This window comes from Pogona vitticeps, chromosome 3 (genome assembly GCF_051106095.1).
Source record: "Pogona vitticeps strain Pit_001003342236 chromosome 3, PviZW2.1, whole genome shotgun sequence".
NCBI lineage: Eukaryota > Metazoa > Chordata > Lepidosauria > Squamata > Agamidae > Pogona > Pogona vitticeps.
In genome coordinates, this window is record NC_135785.1 from 48,024,961 (window position 1) to 48,042,669 (window position 17,709).

General features: G+C 39.1%; 1 protein-coding gene across 2 annotated transcripts in view; it reads right to left on the reverse strand.

The window, feature by feature from the left end:
* VPS8 (VPS8 subunit of CORVET complex) overlaps positions 1-15,649 on the reverse strand; it is a 113,519-nt gene extending 97,870 nt beyond the window's left edge. The window contains exons 1-9 of one of the 2 annotated variants that reach the window (XM_020787412.3): positions 15,437-15,564; positions 14,894-14,972; positions 13,199-13,433; positions 11,044-11,112; positions 10,702-10,832; positions 9,656-9,749; positions 8,286-8,318; positions 5,365-5,419; positions 2,681-2,805 (exon numbers count right to left, since the gene is read on the reverse strand). In XM_020787412.3, the coding sequence (XP_020643071.2) occupies positions 2,681-2,805; positions 5,365-5,419; positions 8,286-8,318; positions 9,656-9,749; positions 10,702-10,832; positions 11,044-11,112; positions 13,199-13,342 (651 nt within the window). In that variant the 5' untranslated portion in view covers positions 13,343-13,433; positions 14,894-14,972; positions 15,437-15,564. Of the gene's footprint in view, positions 1-2,680; positions 2,806-5,364; positions 5,420-8,285; positions 8,319-9,655; positions 9,750-10,701; positions 10,833-11,043; positions 11,113-13,198; positions 13,434-14,893; positions 14,973-15,436 lie in introns of both variants that reach the window. The other variant, XM_020787413.3, reaches the window with a different exon arrangement.
* Positions 15,650-17,709: the final 2,060 nt, after the last annotated feature.

Here is a 17,709-nt window from a genome sequence, read left to right on the forward strand (position 1 = left end):
CACTCAAAGAAGTAGCTGACCAGAGGAATTCCCCCACCTGCTAAACACCAGAACAATACAGTGGTGCCTCGACTTACGACCGTTCCGGCATACCACCATTTTGAGTTGCGACCAGCTCCAGCTGCAAAATTTTGCTTCAACTTGCGGCCAGAGCTTCGAGTTGCGATCAAAAGAGGCAGGGAAAAAAGGCGTGGAATTCAAATTACAGGACTAAACGTTGGTCGGCGAAGAGCTTCTTTGTAGCTCTTTTGCCCCAACAGTTAGAGAGTGTGCGTCGGAGGCAGCTTTGGACTGCCTGGTGTTGCTTTCTGATCATGAGTAAGCACATTTACTTTATTTTGTAGCGCAGGTTCGGGGGGTATGTTTCTGTGCTCTGTATGTTTTTTTTCCAGCCCCATCGCATTCCGATGGGGCTGACTGTGGTGTGTGTATGTGGTTTTTATTTTGTTTTGCAGCCCCATCATGTTCTGATGGGGCTGGCTGTGGGTTGGTTTTTTTTGTGACTTTTTTTCTGCTGGAATGGATTAATCCCATTCCAATACATTCCTGTGGGAAATGGTGCTTCGACTTAACAACTATTTTGAGTTACTTCCATCTTCTGGAATAGATTACAGTTGCAAGTCGAGGCACCACTGTAATTGCTTTCTCATGAAAATCAAGGTTGAGAAACACAGTTGTCGCCACTCTGTCTAGGGAACAGAACAGATAAGAGACGGGAAACAAAGCTTCAAACTTTAGCACTTAACATTTACAGAACACAATAGAACAGGATGGTAACATGTAGCGCCTCGTAGTGAATTATCCTGCTTCTCTCCATACAATGTGTGAACAAGGTTATGTGAAGGCGCCTCAGTAACCTAAAGGTTTCCATACATGTACATATGCCCCTGTCCATCTCATGTTACTTGCCAAGGAGAGGCCAAGAGCAGGATGGCTGGTCAAACTATCTTTGACTTCCCTTGGCTATGGAACCTCTTGATCCTATTTCTCTAGTTTGTTATGACTTGTGCCCTATAAAGATAAACCTCTTCTTTTCTATTGAGTTGACATGATCTAAGACTCCTGTCACCTCCTTTCTGTAGAAACTATTACTGTATCTTTTTATAAATCCTTTGTTATAAAGTCCAAATTCTTGTTTCAGGTCATATTAATTCTCTTTCTCTCCAGGTACCCAAAAGGTTGGTTCCTGCCAGAGTAAAACAATCCTGTATTTTTACAACACAACCATGAACCTCCACTTCCATCCCCAATCTTCCACACCTTCTCATGAGAAAAACGTTGATTTTTACACAGGCGCTCTTAATGGTGTTCACTGCTTTATCAGAACCCGATCACACGGACAGGTGTATTCTAGTTGGCTTCAAATAAAAGCAGAATGTCTTGTCAAGTCTGGATACTGAAGTGTAAGACATACAGGAATATACCTTCACAAGGAACTGGGAATATGAGGATGCAGACAATGTCAGGAAACCAGAATTATCAGGAAACATAGGACTGGATGAACCCAAGAGAGGAGGAGGAAGGTGGAGTTAAACCTCAGAATTTTCCCAGCTGTCCAATCTAACTGGACTGGGCTATGACTTTGTACTCACAACATGCATAATCTTAAATCTAACTAAAATGATTATTTCAAAGTTTATAAGGAATTCGAATATAAAGTTAGTTTAGAACAAAACAACAAATCTAAAGTTTTCTCTCTTTGCATTCTTTCTGCACTGAAGGGACTCAATAGGGACTTGAGGTTTAGGCAGTGCCTTTTCCTTAGCCCTAGCAGAGTTTTATCTAACTCAGGTGCCAGTATGCAGACAAGTAGAGGAATGAGAGTCCCTTAAGGTAAAGAAAAACTGTATTGTTTGTAGTAGTATTAGAGTCATACATGCAGAGTTGTCTTAGTCCGTTCCAATCGTCGTTTAGTCATGTCCAACTCTTCATGACCCCATGGACCAGAGCAGGCCAGGCCCTCCTATCTTCCACTGAGTCCTGTAGTTGGGTCAAATTCATGCTGGTTGCTTCGCAGACACTGTCCAGCCATCTCATCCTCTGTTGTCCCCTTCTCCTCTTGCCTTCACACTTTCCCAACATCAAGGTCTTTCCCAACGAGTCTTCTCTTCTCATGAAAAGGAGTCTTCTCTTCATGAGTCTTCTCTTCCATTCCAATAGGTATTAGCTTCCCCAGGGTTTTACCCCACCATTCTGTTTCCACAGCTGGATTAAATCAGACTGGTCAGCTTGTTACTTGCTCAGCTGAATGAGGTGATTAGACTCTTTCTACAAACTTTGGTTCATCAATTTTTACAGAGATTTTCTAGGCCTGTCAGGACTTAATATAATGTTTTTGTTCTGGAAATTAAAGTTTCTGGAATTAAAATACAGTAAGGTCCTACAGACTATATGAAAGTAAACTGTGGGATATACTGTATGTGTTGATGTTTTTTTATATTGATAATATTGGGCCCAACAGCTTTTAGACACCAGTCTCTCTATAGTAAACAGCACTGACAGATAAGCCACAGTTCAAAGCTAATTTTCAAATTATGGACAAGCAACAGGAACCTTGTAAAAAAAATCACCACTCTTCACAGCTGCATTTTTGCACATTTCCTTGAGAGCAAGGAGTTGAACTCAGTGGGACTTGCTTGAGAATATGCATACACAGGATTATGCTTTATATCAAGATTACCTGTCCTTTTGCAAAGCCACACAGAAGTCTTGAACAATCATTGTTGATACTAAGAGCAGATATAGCCCCATACTGTGCTCCAACTGCAGTGCTGCCCAAGCAAAGCCGAAGAGCCTGATTAGGATCTAAATAAAAACCAAATGTAGTTAACTTAGAGACACACAAATAATAGAGATTTCACATACAGAAATAAAGGTAAAATTCAATCTGGCTCAACTCAGACCTCACATATGCAAATTTCTCTTCTGTAAAGTTACTCTGCAGAAACCAGATTATGTTTTCAACCAGCAAAAGAAATAGTTAAATGAACTGAAAGCTTCCTATCCCCTCATTTCAGGTTCCAAGGCAATCCAGGATGCCCTTTTGCCCTGGGGATGCCCTTGGGAGCCTGAGGGGGGGAGGAGACACACACAGAGCTTTTAATACGGTAGTTAAAAATCACTACCAGATCACTGCCAGTAAGATGTCTTTTACTATTAAAGGGTTCCTCTTCCCCACCCCAAGGCTCCCAAAAGATTCCCCTTGGCAAAACAGAGCCCCAGGGAGCCTTGGAACCTAAAATGGGTAATAGGAAGGTTTCAATTCATTGAAATCAAATATTCTCTTTGCCAGATAATAGCAACAACTAGCTTCCATTGTGTAACTTTGTACCAATAGGAGTTTGGCCATTGTTTAGACAACTGGTAACATGCTGTGGACTCACACATGCCTTTTCTATTTACATAACCATAGATTCCTGTGATATGTGATTGAGGGAAAATATAGTTCCCATTAAGTATATGCCCATGGAAATTTTAGGAGGAAAAACAGAAGCAGCAACAAATGAATATAAGAAGGTGCAACATATGACAACAAGACAGAATTTTAAAAATTCTATTATGGAAGAGAATAATAGTCAATGAAATCAAGAAAACTGAGAACTAGCACCATCAGTGCTACAAGAGGGGATCTGGACAAGATAGTTCATGTTCAGCCAGACCCTTATGTGTTGAATTGGAAAGGAAGAATCAGCTGCACCAAAAGGCTGTAAGTACCTATGATCCTAACCTCTTAATTTTTTTTTTAAAAAATCAACAATTCAATTGCACATGAAGAAAGCAAATCTGGACTCAAAAGATGTTAAAACCTACAGATCACTGACTAACATCCTGGGCAAGATATGGATGTTGGTCAGTAAAATGTCATCCCTTTTGGATGAAACTAATTTTCAAGATCCATTTCAATCATGGTTCAAAACTGGATTTAGGACTGAAATCGCTTCAATTGCCTTGTATGAGGACCTTTGCTGGGACAGAGATATGTTAATGAGCCCATTGATACTCCTAGATCTTTCAGCTACTATTAAAAGCATCAATCACAGTATCTTTCTTGAAATGCTTTCCAAGTCATTTAGGAAATGCACCATTTCCAGTACAGTAGTTCCATTCCTACTTCAAGGGATGACTCAGAATGTGGTACTATTTGGCGTTATTACTTAAATGATTAGCAATTGTGCTTTTAGTCCTATGTGGATCTATTGTTTTTTTCCTTGTGGTGTTCAATGCCTACATGAAACCACTGGTTAGGATCTCAACATCTAGAGCTTTGGGTTAATTCATCAACAATATGGAAAATGCATCCTCGCTCTTTCTGAAGGCTATGCTCCATGTGCCCCCTCTCCAACATTATACGGCACATGGCTATACAGAGATGTCACTCTCTGGTTATGGAAGAGTCTCATTCTTCATGGACTTTCAAGATCATGTAGAAATCTTTCTATTCACACAGGCCTTTTAAACAATCCCTGGGCTCTCACTATGCCCAGGTAAGGGACAGAATGGCTGAGAAAAGAAACAAGGTGTGTGTAACCTACTTCTTTGTAGGTGAGGCTACAGGCAATCCAGGCTCACCCTCCCACTCCATGCTCACATCAAGCTAATTGTAATTTAGAAGACAAATAGATGAGAACTCTCTCTGTGGAAACTGGCTGCCATGGGTAAAATGTACATGTTACCTCCTACTAACACTTCAAGGCTGAAAAGTGCAAATGTAATAAAGTTTAAAGCCCTAAAGACCTTTTTATTTTAAACTTGACAGCCCTGCTGTAGCACAACTTAAAATGTGCAGCAATTCATGCAGGTTACATGCATAATGCAACAGTACTATACCTTTGCCTTCTCAGTCCATGAGGAAAAAAAGTCAAAGGAGAAAGAAACATCAGAAGTCAATATGGGGGAAACAAAGGAACAATAGATTGATTAAGCCCAATAAAACCTCTCCATTCAGTAGGAGGCTCATTTCATATCAATTTGTGAGAGGAGGGACATATATAAATTTCTCTGTCACAAGAAGTACAAACTTCATGCACAGCTCATGATAGTCTTCAAATGTCATATAAGAATGACAGACAAGAGCCAGTTCTTGTCTGAGCATAAATTATTCTTTTAATTAAAGAAATAAAATATTTTAAATCCAGAAAGCCTATTAAATTGAATTGAACTTAAACAAGTATATAACTAACAAACCATATAATGAATGTGTAGATTATTCTCTTAAATCCAGATGTACTGGTATTACTTACATAATCAAATATTTTTGTAGAAACCCAATTTTATTTTGGCTATAGAGTTTCATAAAATTCAGTAGAAACTAAATTCAGCACGACTTGCTCATGGTTAAACAGATAAACAGATACTCTCACTTACCAAATACAAGTGCTAAACCATGGGATGTTCCCACTGCAATAAGATTTGATGCTGCCTAAACAAACAAAAAACATTCAAATTTAGAAATATGAGGAATTAGATGAAGTAGACATGTAAGTCCTGCAGACTAGTGGATTTATCCCAGGGAACAAGGAATCTGAGGTGCAGGGACAGCACTTGTAAAAGCTTGATTGAGAAGGAAAGGGACACCTGGAAACGAACTGGGCCATGTGCCACAGGAAACACGAATATAGGCCATTGGCAAATAGAATTTCCATTTGTGTGTGCACGGAACTAAAAGATAAAATTTCTTGCAATATTATGTGTTATCGTTATGTCCATTTCAGTGTTTTCTACCTGTTGGAGTTCACCATCGCTAATATGTGGATGGTACCCAAATCTGTTTCTTCTTCCCATGAAAACACTAGAGTGTTGTTTCCATTCTAAAACTGGTGTCTGCAGTCAATAATATACTGGATGAAGATCAATATACTGAAACATAACCAGTATAAGACAGAGATAGCTATGATCAGTTGACTAGGAGACAGGCATTCTGCCTGTGCTAGATGGGAACTCTCCACCTGAATGCTTCAGTTTAAAGCTTAGGTATAATCCTGGATTCATTCCTACACCTGACTATCCAGGTTCTGGAGATAGCCAGGACTTTATCTCTCCAGCTAAAGCTAATGGGCCAGCCACAACCTTCGTGGAGAAGTCCAATCTGGCCACAGCAACATACACTTTAGCTACATCCTGATTAAACTACTGTAAACTACTATACAGTGGTGCCTCACTTGACAAGGAAATGAAAAAGCCAATTGAAATGCCTTGAAAACCGGTTCAATCTGTTCCAATGGGCGAAATACTTCACTGTCCAGCGAAGATCCTCCATAGGGCAGCCATTTTCCGGTGCCTGTCTTGCGAAAAAGCCTTCCTAAACACAGTGGGGAGCCATTTTAAACAGCGGGTGGCCATTTTGAAATATGACAATCAGTTGTTTTCTGATCATCGTAAAGCAAAAAATCGGTTCCCGAAGCAGGGAACCGATCATTGTAAAGTGAATTTTCCCTATCTAAGCATCGTTTTGCGATTGCAAAAAAACACATCGTTAAGCGGTTTCCTCATCTAACGAGGTAATCGTCAAGCGGGGCACCACTGTAATGTGCTGTATGTGGGGCTGCATTTGCTTAGTTCTGGTTCATGTACAGAATCTTTAGTGGCTGGCAGTAAGACTAGAAATTATCTGCTACAACAGCTTCACTTGGCTATCAGTCCATTTCTGAACACAAATCAAAGCGCTTCTTGCCTGTCCTTTACAGGTTTAAATGTTTTTTTTCATCATCCATCTAGGTTTTCTTTTCTTTTTACAACAGGAATTATCTTTTTGCGTTCTTCCCAAATTATACGCCTGGCTTCAATCCACAGTTCGTCTTCATGGTCAATTGAGTTTAGTAATGCAAATCTGTTCCTTATGTGGACTTTAAATTCATCAGGAATATTGTTCAAATTATATTTTAGTATTATAATTATTTTACTGTTCTTTTTCAGCTTTATTCAAATGTTCGATATTAACAGTTCATGATCAGTTCCATGATTTGCTCCTGGCTTTCTTTTGGCAGAGAGAATACAGCTTCTCCATCTCCCATTTCTAATTCCATAGTCTATTTAATTTCTATATCTGGTGGTGTACATGTGTACATTTGTCTGGCTGGCTGCTTGAAGCATGTAAACACAATAAACAGACTGTTGGATTCACAAAACTCTATTAATTGTTCTCTTATTTAATTTCTGTGCTCTAGACCAAATTTTCCAATGACATTTGATTCTGCTTTGTTTCCTACTTTTGCATTCCGGTTATCTATTATTATAAGAATATATTGTTTCAGTATGTGATCAATTTCCTTTTGGATGCTTGCAAAGTTCCCTGTAATTTTCAGCTCAGCTGTGCATGTGCACACACACACAGTGTTCCAGAAGAAACCAGAACTAAGCCAACAACACTGGCTGCCAGTACACGGCCCTGATGGAACTCTGCACATGCATAGCTTAGAAAGAACATAGGGTGCTTGAATAAAAGCTTTCAATTTTATATTTTTCAGCATCAGTAGCTGGTGCAGAGGCTCAGATGATGATTATGTTGATATGCTTTCCATGGAGTCTAATATTATTCAGTCAGACATTGCATTATAGTCCTTAACTGCCTGTGCTACATCTTCCCATAGTATTAGAACTACACAATTTCTTCTGCGTTTCTCATTTCTAGAGCAGTGGTTTCCAACCTGGGAGTCTGATCTTCAAGCCTATCTCTTGTTTTGGACTATTCAATCATAGGTTTTTCATGATAAGGAAAGTTCAGCAGGGGTTTACCATTTCCACATTTTGCACAGTACTAACAAAAGCTAGTTTGACTGTCATTGACTGAAAAGGGTGGATGCATCTTAGTCTGGTGTCCCAGATGTCATCACTCCACCTTGCGTGACCCTGCTAGAAGTCCAAACTTACAACTGAGTCTGGCCTTCTAATGGCATTGTTTTCGGCTTCACTGACACACTCAAACCTCTTCAGCATGTTAAGGTGTGCATCCAAGAAGGGGAGATACAAAGTAATTGCGCATTAAATGAATACTGCAATTAATTGTATTTTGTCAGTGGGGCCTTAGCTTTGTACGTACATTTACTCACAGTTTTGCTCATTAATGTAAATATGTAAATAATGTAAAGAGTGGTCGCATAGACCAGATGGGCGGGATACAAATCAAATCAATCAATCAATCAATCAATCAATCAATAAAAAAATAGCTTTGGAAAACAGGCTGTGAATGCTAAATAACCGTATCCAGGAGTAAGACAAACTTTGCAAGACAGAATTAGTCAAACAAATACATGCACTGCAAGATATTCCAGAATTCTTCAGAAACTTACTATTGCAGTGGGTAAGCCAGCATCCACCTTGGCCTGAAAGAAAAGATGTACAGTGAAAATCCTGTCAATAAACCCTTCGAAGATGTAGACTAAATTAATCCAGAGTCTGAAACACAAAATTATTTCAAAGCGCAATATACTTATCTGAGTTCACCCCTCTTTCCTAGGTTCTTGTCCACTGTTTTGGCCTATAGCTCCCATTAGAAAAATCAATTATTCAGATTCTAACATGCACACATCAAGTATAATGAGTGTGGAAATTTAGCACGTTACATCTAAATAATCAGAGCTTTGATCATTCCCAACTGGAATAGAGTACAAGGGCTGAGGACAAGAGTTACCGCAACGCGAGTCTTGAGGCAATGATATGGTATTGCACATACCCTCCATCCTCCTCCTAGATTTGTTTTTATGTCTGATCATCACCAAAACTGGCTAAAAGATACTTACATGCAATCCTAAACTCATTTTGAGAACTATGGACATTAGAATTTGCATCATAATACAGTGGTGCCTCCCTTAGCGACGATAATCGATGCAGCAAAAATTGCTGCAAAGCGATTTCGTCACTATGGGATTTTAAAAAGCCCATAGGAATGCATTGAAACCCCTTCAATGTGTTCCTATGAGCTTCAGACTCACCTTTAAACTAAAATCCTCCATAGGGCGGCCATTTTCGCTGCCCGGTAAGCAAGGAATCTGTCCCAAAAAACAGCGGGCGGCCATTTTTTTACCGGTGGCCATTTTGGAACCGCCGATCAGCTGTTAAAAAATCATCGCTTTGCGATGATCGGTAAGTGAAACAGGGTACTGATCATCGCAAATCAATTTTTGTCCATTTAAAACATTGCAATGCGATCGCTTTTGCGATCGCAAAATCTTCATCGCTATGCGATTTCATCATTAAACGGGGCGCCCGTTAAGCGAGGCACCACTGTATAGCTACTGTTGTCCAGAAATTAATGAATCTTTCCCTCTTAAAAATACAATGTTTGTATTTTCACTACATGTCTACAATCAACATACAATATGTCTACGTACATGACTCTTCCAACACACTTTCAATGAGAAAAAGTTAAACATGCAAAAGATATTGGCACCAACATATTTCAGACCAAACGAGTACCTCCAATTAGGACCATAGCAACTGATATCTGGATTGAATACTGTACCTGTGAACCACTCACCTACTCAATACTGTTATTTATTCAGCTCCAGCTCTGAGATACTTATAACTGGATATGCCAAGACCTAAGACCTTACACATATAAAGCTCATGCTCTACTGCTACACCTCCCAACTTGTGTATAACATGTGTTGTTCATTTGGCAGAACTGACAAACTTGAAAGAGGGAAGAAAATACACTTACTGCTGCAGATACTATTTGTGCAGAAATTCCTTTCAAAAGTGATAGTCGTATAACTGAGCCATGAACAGAAAAGGAGTCACGAAGTCTCTTCTTCCTTTGTAAGGGAAAAATACACAGAACCTTATTTGACATTCATAAACTCTGACTAGCCTTTTGACAGAGTACTAGTACTGTGACATTTTTTTCAAATATGACAGAAGAATTAATAAGATAATACTATACTATACTGAAGAGCTGCCACATGAGAGGCAGGCAATGTATGGCCCAGCAAATATTAAAGGACTGATACTCTTAACTCTATGACATCAGCTGGCACACACATGGTGATGTAAGTGCATGCATATGTTTGTACACATGTCCACTAAGGTTACATTCCCATCATCTTGAGTTCACTAATTCCCTGTAAATATCATCAGTATGTGGGAATTAAAATAACACTACAGTGCTCAGTAGAAGAGGATTGGTGATGTATCTGTCCCAGAGATGAAAGGTACAAGTGCACAGGCTGTTCTTCCAGTTATTTTTAATTTTTTTTTGGGGGGGGGGAGGCAGAACTGTGTGCTTTTCCTCTTCCTTTATGGACTGAGTGCACATAAGAATGGCAGTCATTACAACAACATAGCATTAAAGTATCTCCCATCCCAGCATTATGCAAGTATTGGATCGCTCAGCCCAGTAAATAAAAATCAGAGAGAAGCATAAAAACAACACACACACCAAGAAAAACAGAAAACACACATTTCTACTTCACATCAGAACACCTGGCAATTAAAAATTGAAAATACCCAAGAATTTTACTGCATTATAGTTTTAAAAGCCATATGTAGGGTATTTATTAAAAGATTACACAGATAGAAAAGTCTGAGTAGGACGTAAGAGATTAGTCTATCAGTCAAGATCTTTAGAACACACATTAAATAATCACTTGTAAATAACAAGTACAGTGGGTTTTAAAGTAATGAGATAGAGCATGGGATCCATTCATGCAGATATCAATTAATATTCCCAAGTTCATTATTTAGAACACAGAACTGCCACAATGTTACCTTTTCAGGTGTGTCCTGTCTCCACTGTCAGAACTTGCTACAGATGATGTATCATATGAATGTGTGTCAATATTGTCAATATTTAGAAGAGAGGGGTCCTCAAGAACAAATGGCTCTTCTTCATCATCGGTCTGACAGAAAAAGACAAATAATGTGCTAATCACTCTATCCAGCTTTCCAATACAACAGTTCAATTTAGCAATATTACATAACAGCACTGTGTATGTTTGCCAACCATACATTAAGTAGTGTGTTAAAGGAATGTTCAATATGAATAAAACAGTACTGGTGAGTAAAAAAGCCACACAGGAACAGGAAAACATGCATATATATTCAACTAACCTCATTTAAAATGCTTTCCAGTGTTGGAGGAGTATCAACCTGAGGAATATCAAACTCTTTATCATCTATCTGAAAAAGAAACAAATATTTTAGGTTTTATTGTCAAAATGCTAGTTGACAACTTTCTACAGTGAAATATGCCACACTCGCAAAGCATTCTTGCTCTGGATGCTTCCTAAACATAAGTTTACTTAGGAGCTATTCAACACAATACTCAGTAAATAAGGAATTGGAATAAAGTTATGAGCTTGAAAGAGAGCGGGGCAATTTGCCCATATTTTTGTCCTATAATTCCCAGCAGCTTTAATCACTGCAAACCAGCAGTGAGGGGATTATGGGAGATCAAGTATAAAAACATCTAAAGGACCACTGTTGCTCATGAGATCTAGGTTATTACTGAATGCAACTTTGAATTATTGGTAACTACCAACATAAAACCCAGGACTGCAAGATGGTCAGAACACCTAGTCTTTAAGGTGGGAAAGAGAAAGAAAAGCTCATCCTTCATCTAGGGCAAACTGTCACTCTAGGGACCCAAAACCTCCATCTCTACTGCTCCAACTGCCACTGCTTTTGTAAAGACACTTCAAGAGTTCTGGCAGCCAAGGAGCACCACATATATAGTGGCCCTAGGATGGTATAGAGAGGAAGGATAGGCAGAAGCCCGGGTCACAGCTAGAGTATCTGGAGATAGGGGAACATGTAGCATAATTTATATCCAGTGGCACCTTCTTTTACTTCAATGATTTAATTTATTAATTGTAAGTTGTTTTGGCTTTAGTTCCTGTAAAGTACTTTGGGGACAGTTGTCACTTATGAAGAGTAATTATCTAGCCCACATGAATTTCTAGTCCAGAAATTACTAGTACAGCTGTAGATTTTCTACTGACCTTTTATTATTATTTTTTGTTATTAGCCCATTGTCATTTAATGTTAGATATAGGCATCTCTTTTTTGCTCCCTCAAATCTCTGTTTTGTGCTATTCTAATCCATTCTAGCTTTGATGATTTCTTACTATCATCTAGCCTGTGATCCTCCTTCTGATCCAAGGTCACCACTGATAGATTTCTTTATTCAATTGTCCTATTTGTCCCATGGTGTTGCCTGCCCATCTCCATTTTCATGATGCTATTTGTTCTTTTTATGTGTATTGTTTTTATGTTTTGTTGAATATTCCAGTTTCTTTATTAGTCCAATATTTAGCAACTGTCTGTGAGTTTTTGCAAGTTCTTCCACTATAGATTTTGCAAGAATCCATATCTATGCAGCATAGATCAGTACTGGCAACATACACTGAATATAAACTGATCTTCCTGATTTTGGACAATTTCCGTTATTTAAAGATTTTACTTTGTTCACCAAAAGCCAACCACGCAAGTCTTGTTCATACCTCCATTTCTGCTTTATGATTAGATTCACCACACTGTATTACCTGCCCAGCTAAATATATTCTTGTACCTATTCTTTGAGGGTACTCAATATGGTATAGTGTGCAAAATGACGTAGACTGTGGAGAACAGGGTTCGAATCCCTATTTGACCATGGAAATTCACTGGGGAAAGGGAACTGGTAAAAGCATTCCTTAGATATCTCACCTTGAAAGCCCTATTAGGGTTACTATAAGTCAGTTCCAACTTGATGGCACACAACTAATATTCTATATGATAGCCATCAATTATAACATTTGGATTTCCATCTTGATTGGACATGACTTTTTATTTTGTTGTTCTTTAGTTCTAAACCACCATTCTCAGATTCAATTTTTCCAACACTCAATAAGTTATTTAAATTATCTGTTATAATTACTACATTCTCTGCATATCTAAGGTGGCTGAGTTGTTTTCCATTTATATTAATTTCCTCATGATCCCAATCAGGTTTTTTTTAACACATTGTCTAATGTTATAAATAGTTTTGGACCTCTTGAATCTCAGTCTGTGCTGGCATGAAAAACATTTTAGTTAGCTCTAGTAGTTTTTATCTTTTCTTCTTTCATCTTAAATAATTAGAAACAAATGGATCCTGGGTCTATCCCATGGAAATAGGACAGAAATACACACAGAGACAGAGAGAGAGAGAAACAGCTGTGAAAAGTAGATAGCTTTAAACCTGCAATGCAATTGCTTGTCCTCCAAACATAAAGAGTGGTCTTACCAGCTCACTCTTTGAGTCTAATTCCCTGCTCAGTTCAGTCACAGATAACTTGGGGGAAGAGGCTTCAGGGCACAGAGGCTGTTGATTTGATTCTTCTATCACAGAGCAAAGTCCTTGATATGGATCAAGGTTCTGGGTCTCCATCTTTAATTTTTCTTCCACTGTTCTTTTCTCAACTCTCAAGGTCAGCCAGGGTGGGACATTTAAAGTGCATCTGCTTCCAGAGCACAAGGGCCTGTAAATTAAATATGATGATTCTCATTTACAACAGTAATACATATGATCCTCTTGGGAAAGAAATGGCCAACAATCAATATCCAACAAATTAGTAGCAGTTTGTGGCAAGAGGACACAGCCTGAGGTTGGAAATATACCTATAATATGCATAAATAGATATTAAATTTTAAAAATTAGGTAGGTGAGTGTTCTTGATGTTCGCATGCATTAACAAGCAGCAGTTTGTGTGGACTATGCAAACCATGGACAGTATTTGCGAAGGCTTTCACAGCTGGGATCTAATGGTTGTTGTGGGTTTTTCGGGCTCTTTGGCCATGTTTGGAAGGTTGTTCTTCCTAACGTTTCACCAGTCTCTGTGGCTGGCATCTTCAGAGGATGGGAGTAGCACTATGTGCTCTGGTACAGGAGTACCAGAGCACATAGTGCTACTCCTGTCCTCTGTACCTGTACCTGTGCTACTCCTGTCCTCTGAAGATGCCGGCCACAGAGACTGGCGAAACGTCAAGAAGAACCACCTTCATAACACGGCCAAAGAGCCCGAAAAACCCACAACTACCATTATGCAAACCATATTTATCTCATTGAAACCTCTAAATCTTTGCGAATCTGGAGTGAGGGGACTGATAAATATGTTTACTTGTTACATTTCCCCTTATAGGACAGTCAAACTCTTACATCAGTCTCTTGACTGTTCTTTCATGACTACTCCAGAATTTTGCTTTTAATTTCAAAACCACAGAGCTGCACTGCCCTCTCCACAATCTTCTTCTCCCTAACAGAGAGAACATCTCCTCCCCAGCATAATAGAGTTGTAAATATGCTATATTACATTTCTGTATTTTGCTATATCATATACAATGAAAATTAGGGTATTATCTGCAGTTTACCTCTTATACCATGCTAATGGCCCTTGTTTAGAAGGGAAGGCTATATTTCACAAATAACTACACTCTAAACGTCCCTCTTCAAAAACCAGCAACAGATTAACAGCTCTACATATTACAAAAGTCAAAGCACAGCTGCATACACTTCACCTTGGGGCAAAATTCCGTATTAGCTTTATTAGAATAGACCCCTGAAATGAATGAGGTTTGTCAGTCACAACTAAGTTACAGTACATTGCTTTCAATGGATCGATACTATACACAGTATGACGAATTATGAATGTAGCCCTGAACCCTCTAATTCAAACACACAACTCCCTCGTACCATTGTTTGCTTACACCTTCAGCAGCCCATCAGGCATTTTTCCTTGCTGTCATCAGATTCCTCCACCTGCTTCTAAGCAGTCCCTCAACTGGGCTATCAAACAGACTCCTATTACCTTACCTACCAGAGCGCTAACCTGGTGAAGTGATCAGAGAGTTGCACTGGCCTTCAAAATCCTGGCTCAAGCCCCCACAGAACGATGAACACTCACTGGGTCACTAGTGCTCACTTGCTCCCAGCCTGACCTACCTTACAGCCTTGTTGAGAAGACAGCGAGTTGGCCGACGACCATGCCCAGATAAGACGCACAGACACCGGGCAAGTCAGGCTGTAAATGTAATAATAAACTCATATGACTTCCTCCAAGGCATGTCAGCTCTCTTGGGTCTGAGGAAGGAGAGTCCTTCTCTATGGCAAAACCACGATAGGAACAGCCATTTAGACTAGGACCGCCGCCCCTTTCAGCGAGTTATAGGAGAAAAGCAAGGCGGGCAAGAGAGGAGGGCTTCTCAGCCATTCTGCTCGCTCGGGAACCCCAACACCTCCCCACTCGGGGAGTCCTGTTTAGAATCCTATTTGGGGGCATTTTAGAACTAACTGGCTGGAAATGAGAAGGTCCCAATCAGCCTCGACCGGGCTTTTTTCCGGCGTTTCTTGCTGGCGACCAGCAGCTGCTTCCCTCCGCCGAAAGGCTACACGGACCCCGGTAAAGCGGAAGGGCAGCTGGAGATCCCACAATGCCTGCCCTCAGTCTTCTAGGGTCTCTAAGAGGAAAAGAGGCGAAAGGCTTACCTAACAGCACCTTCGCGGTGCGAAAATTCAGCTGAAGTCGCACCCCAGTCCTCTCCCCACGACCATTTACTTCCGCCCAAACTAGCACAGCTTCCTTGCCCGGCGTCTGTTTAAAGCGACAATCCGAGCCATGACCCGCGGGATTTCGATTTCACAGCGCCCTCTTCTGGCACCCATGGAAGATGCAATCGTTTTCGGAATTCTTTTTCTTTTCTTCAACAAGTCAAATCAAAGCAGAATCGTTAGGATTCAGAGTTGGAAGGTGTCAGAGTTACACTGTTGCTTTGTCCAAGCAACAGAACCTAAAATTGAACTGATTTTTTTTCCAGATAATGTACACAATTTTAGAGAGGATAAGTACATACAGGTTCTAATAAATATTAGACAAGAAGGGCAACAGAATTAAATACTGTATATGTTTCCTGGACACAGGTGAAAGTGCAAATACTCCCTGAAGTGCATTTTTCGTCCTTACGTTATTAGTTTGAATCCCAACAATGATAATAGATAAATAAACAATACACAAGTACATATGGATCAGCATCTTGCAAAAGGAACACTTGTGAGAGTGGTTTAGTTGTACAAAAGTTTATATATCATTATCATGTAGCCATACTGGTAGCAATGACTTCAATGGATGCAATTACAGTACTTAAAGTGAATCTTCATCATGGCTGGCTGACTAAAGGGTGTGTGTGTGTGTGTGCAAATTGGGTATGTTTGGTGTGTATTATGTGCCCTCAAGTTGGATCTGACTTATAGTGACTTTAATGGGACTTTCCAATTGATATCTAAGGGATGGTTTTACCAGTTCCACTATCCAGTGTACAGTATTTCCATGGCTGAGTGGGGATTCAAATTCAAATCTCTTGAGTCCTGGTCCATTACTTTATCCACTACACCACACTGGATATGATTTAGTCAATTTAAAAAAACTTGCATCAAAATCTAATTAGGGATTGTTATTAAGATATGTGAAAGGCCCCACTAACCCAAAAGAATGCTGCTCATTCCTTTATGACTTGAACAAATCTCCTGTATTTTTTCTGTACTTGCAGATCAGGAGTCATATTCAAAAAATAATTGGGGAAGATGTGTCCAGAGAAGTTTTTGACTTTGTACACTTACTTTGAAAAACTCCTAATTTGTATTACACCGAATGGACTCATTTAAAAAAAAAACCACTTATGTCTTTGAATATAAATAATTATCTCTCTCTAGGAGTTGAACAACACTGTGAAAGAGGCTCTGAGATGGAGATTCCTGGCAATTTCAAGAGAGTGAAATAACAGCCAAGATCATGTTGGCATTTGTATCAGGTTTTGTAATTTACCATGGTTAATTGCAGTTAATTGATGCAGTGCCTGAACATATCTTGCTTGCCTGCCTGGTCACACACTGATTGTGCAAGCACGATGTATCCTGGCGCTTCCTCAGTTAGTTGCAAACAGCTGGATCTAGTCACACAACATTTTCCCACATCCCAGTAGGATCCAGCCAATAGATTATCCCAGGAAATTTTCTGTAAGATTATGTACAAGTGAGATTATGCTAACGCTTCTATTAAAATAGCTAAAATGTTTATGCCAATAAAGGTTATGATGACAGTGACAATAGCTAAAATGTTTCCAGCTGCCTCTATGAATTTACAACAGAATCCACTTTTAAGATTTTATACGTGGATTCTTATATTTCAAATCAGGCACTAAAATTTACAATTGTATCTTATATGTTGATTGTTGCATGTGTTCTATTTACTAAAACATGGTGATCGACACATATTACTACAGTGAATCAATGAAGAACAATTCCAGGGGAGTGATGCTTTTGTGCAAAATCACATATCTTAAACTATCATGGATCAGTTGATTAAATGCTGTATGATTCTTTCAAGAATGCTGATGTAGTTGTCTTTATTTTTCTGAATGGGCAGAAACTTACTAGCATTAATGTTGTGCATTAAATTATACATTTTAAAGCAAGTGTCTTTATAAAACACATGACAAATGCCAACTTCAAAGAAGTTGACCAGAAATATATTCCTTTTGATATTATGATATAAGATTTCACATTTCTTGTTTGATAGTACTTTGTTCTGACTTAAAATCCTTTTGCATTCTTTGTTTGGGTCAAAAAGCTGTATGGAATTGATTTACATATTTTTAATAGGAGATAAAATAAAAAATGCCTGATCTAAGATTATTATGCACAGTAAGTGTACATACATTATATAAAAACAAGTAAGTTTGGAGAGCAGTGTAAAGTGATTCAAA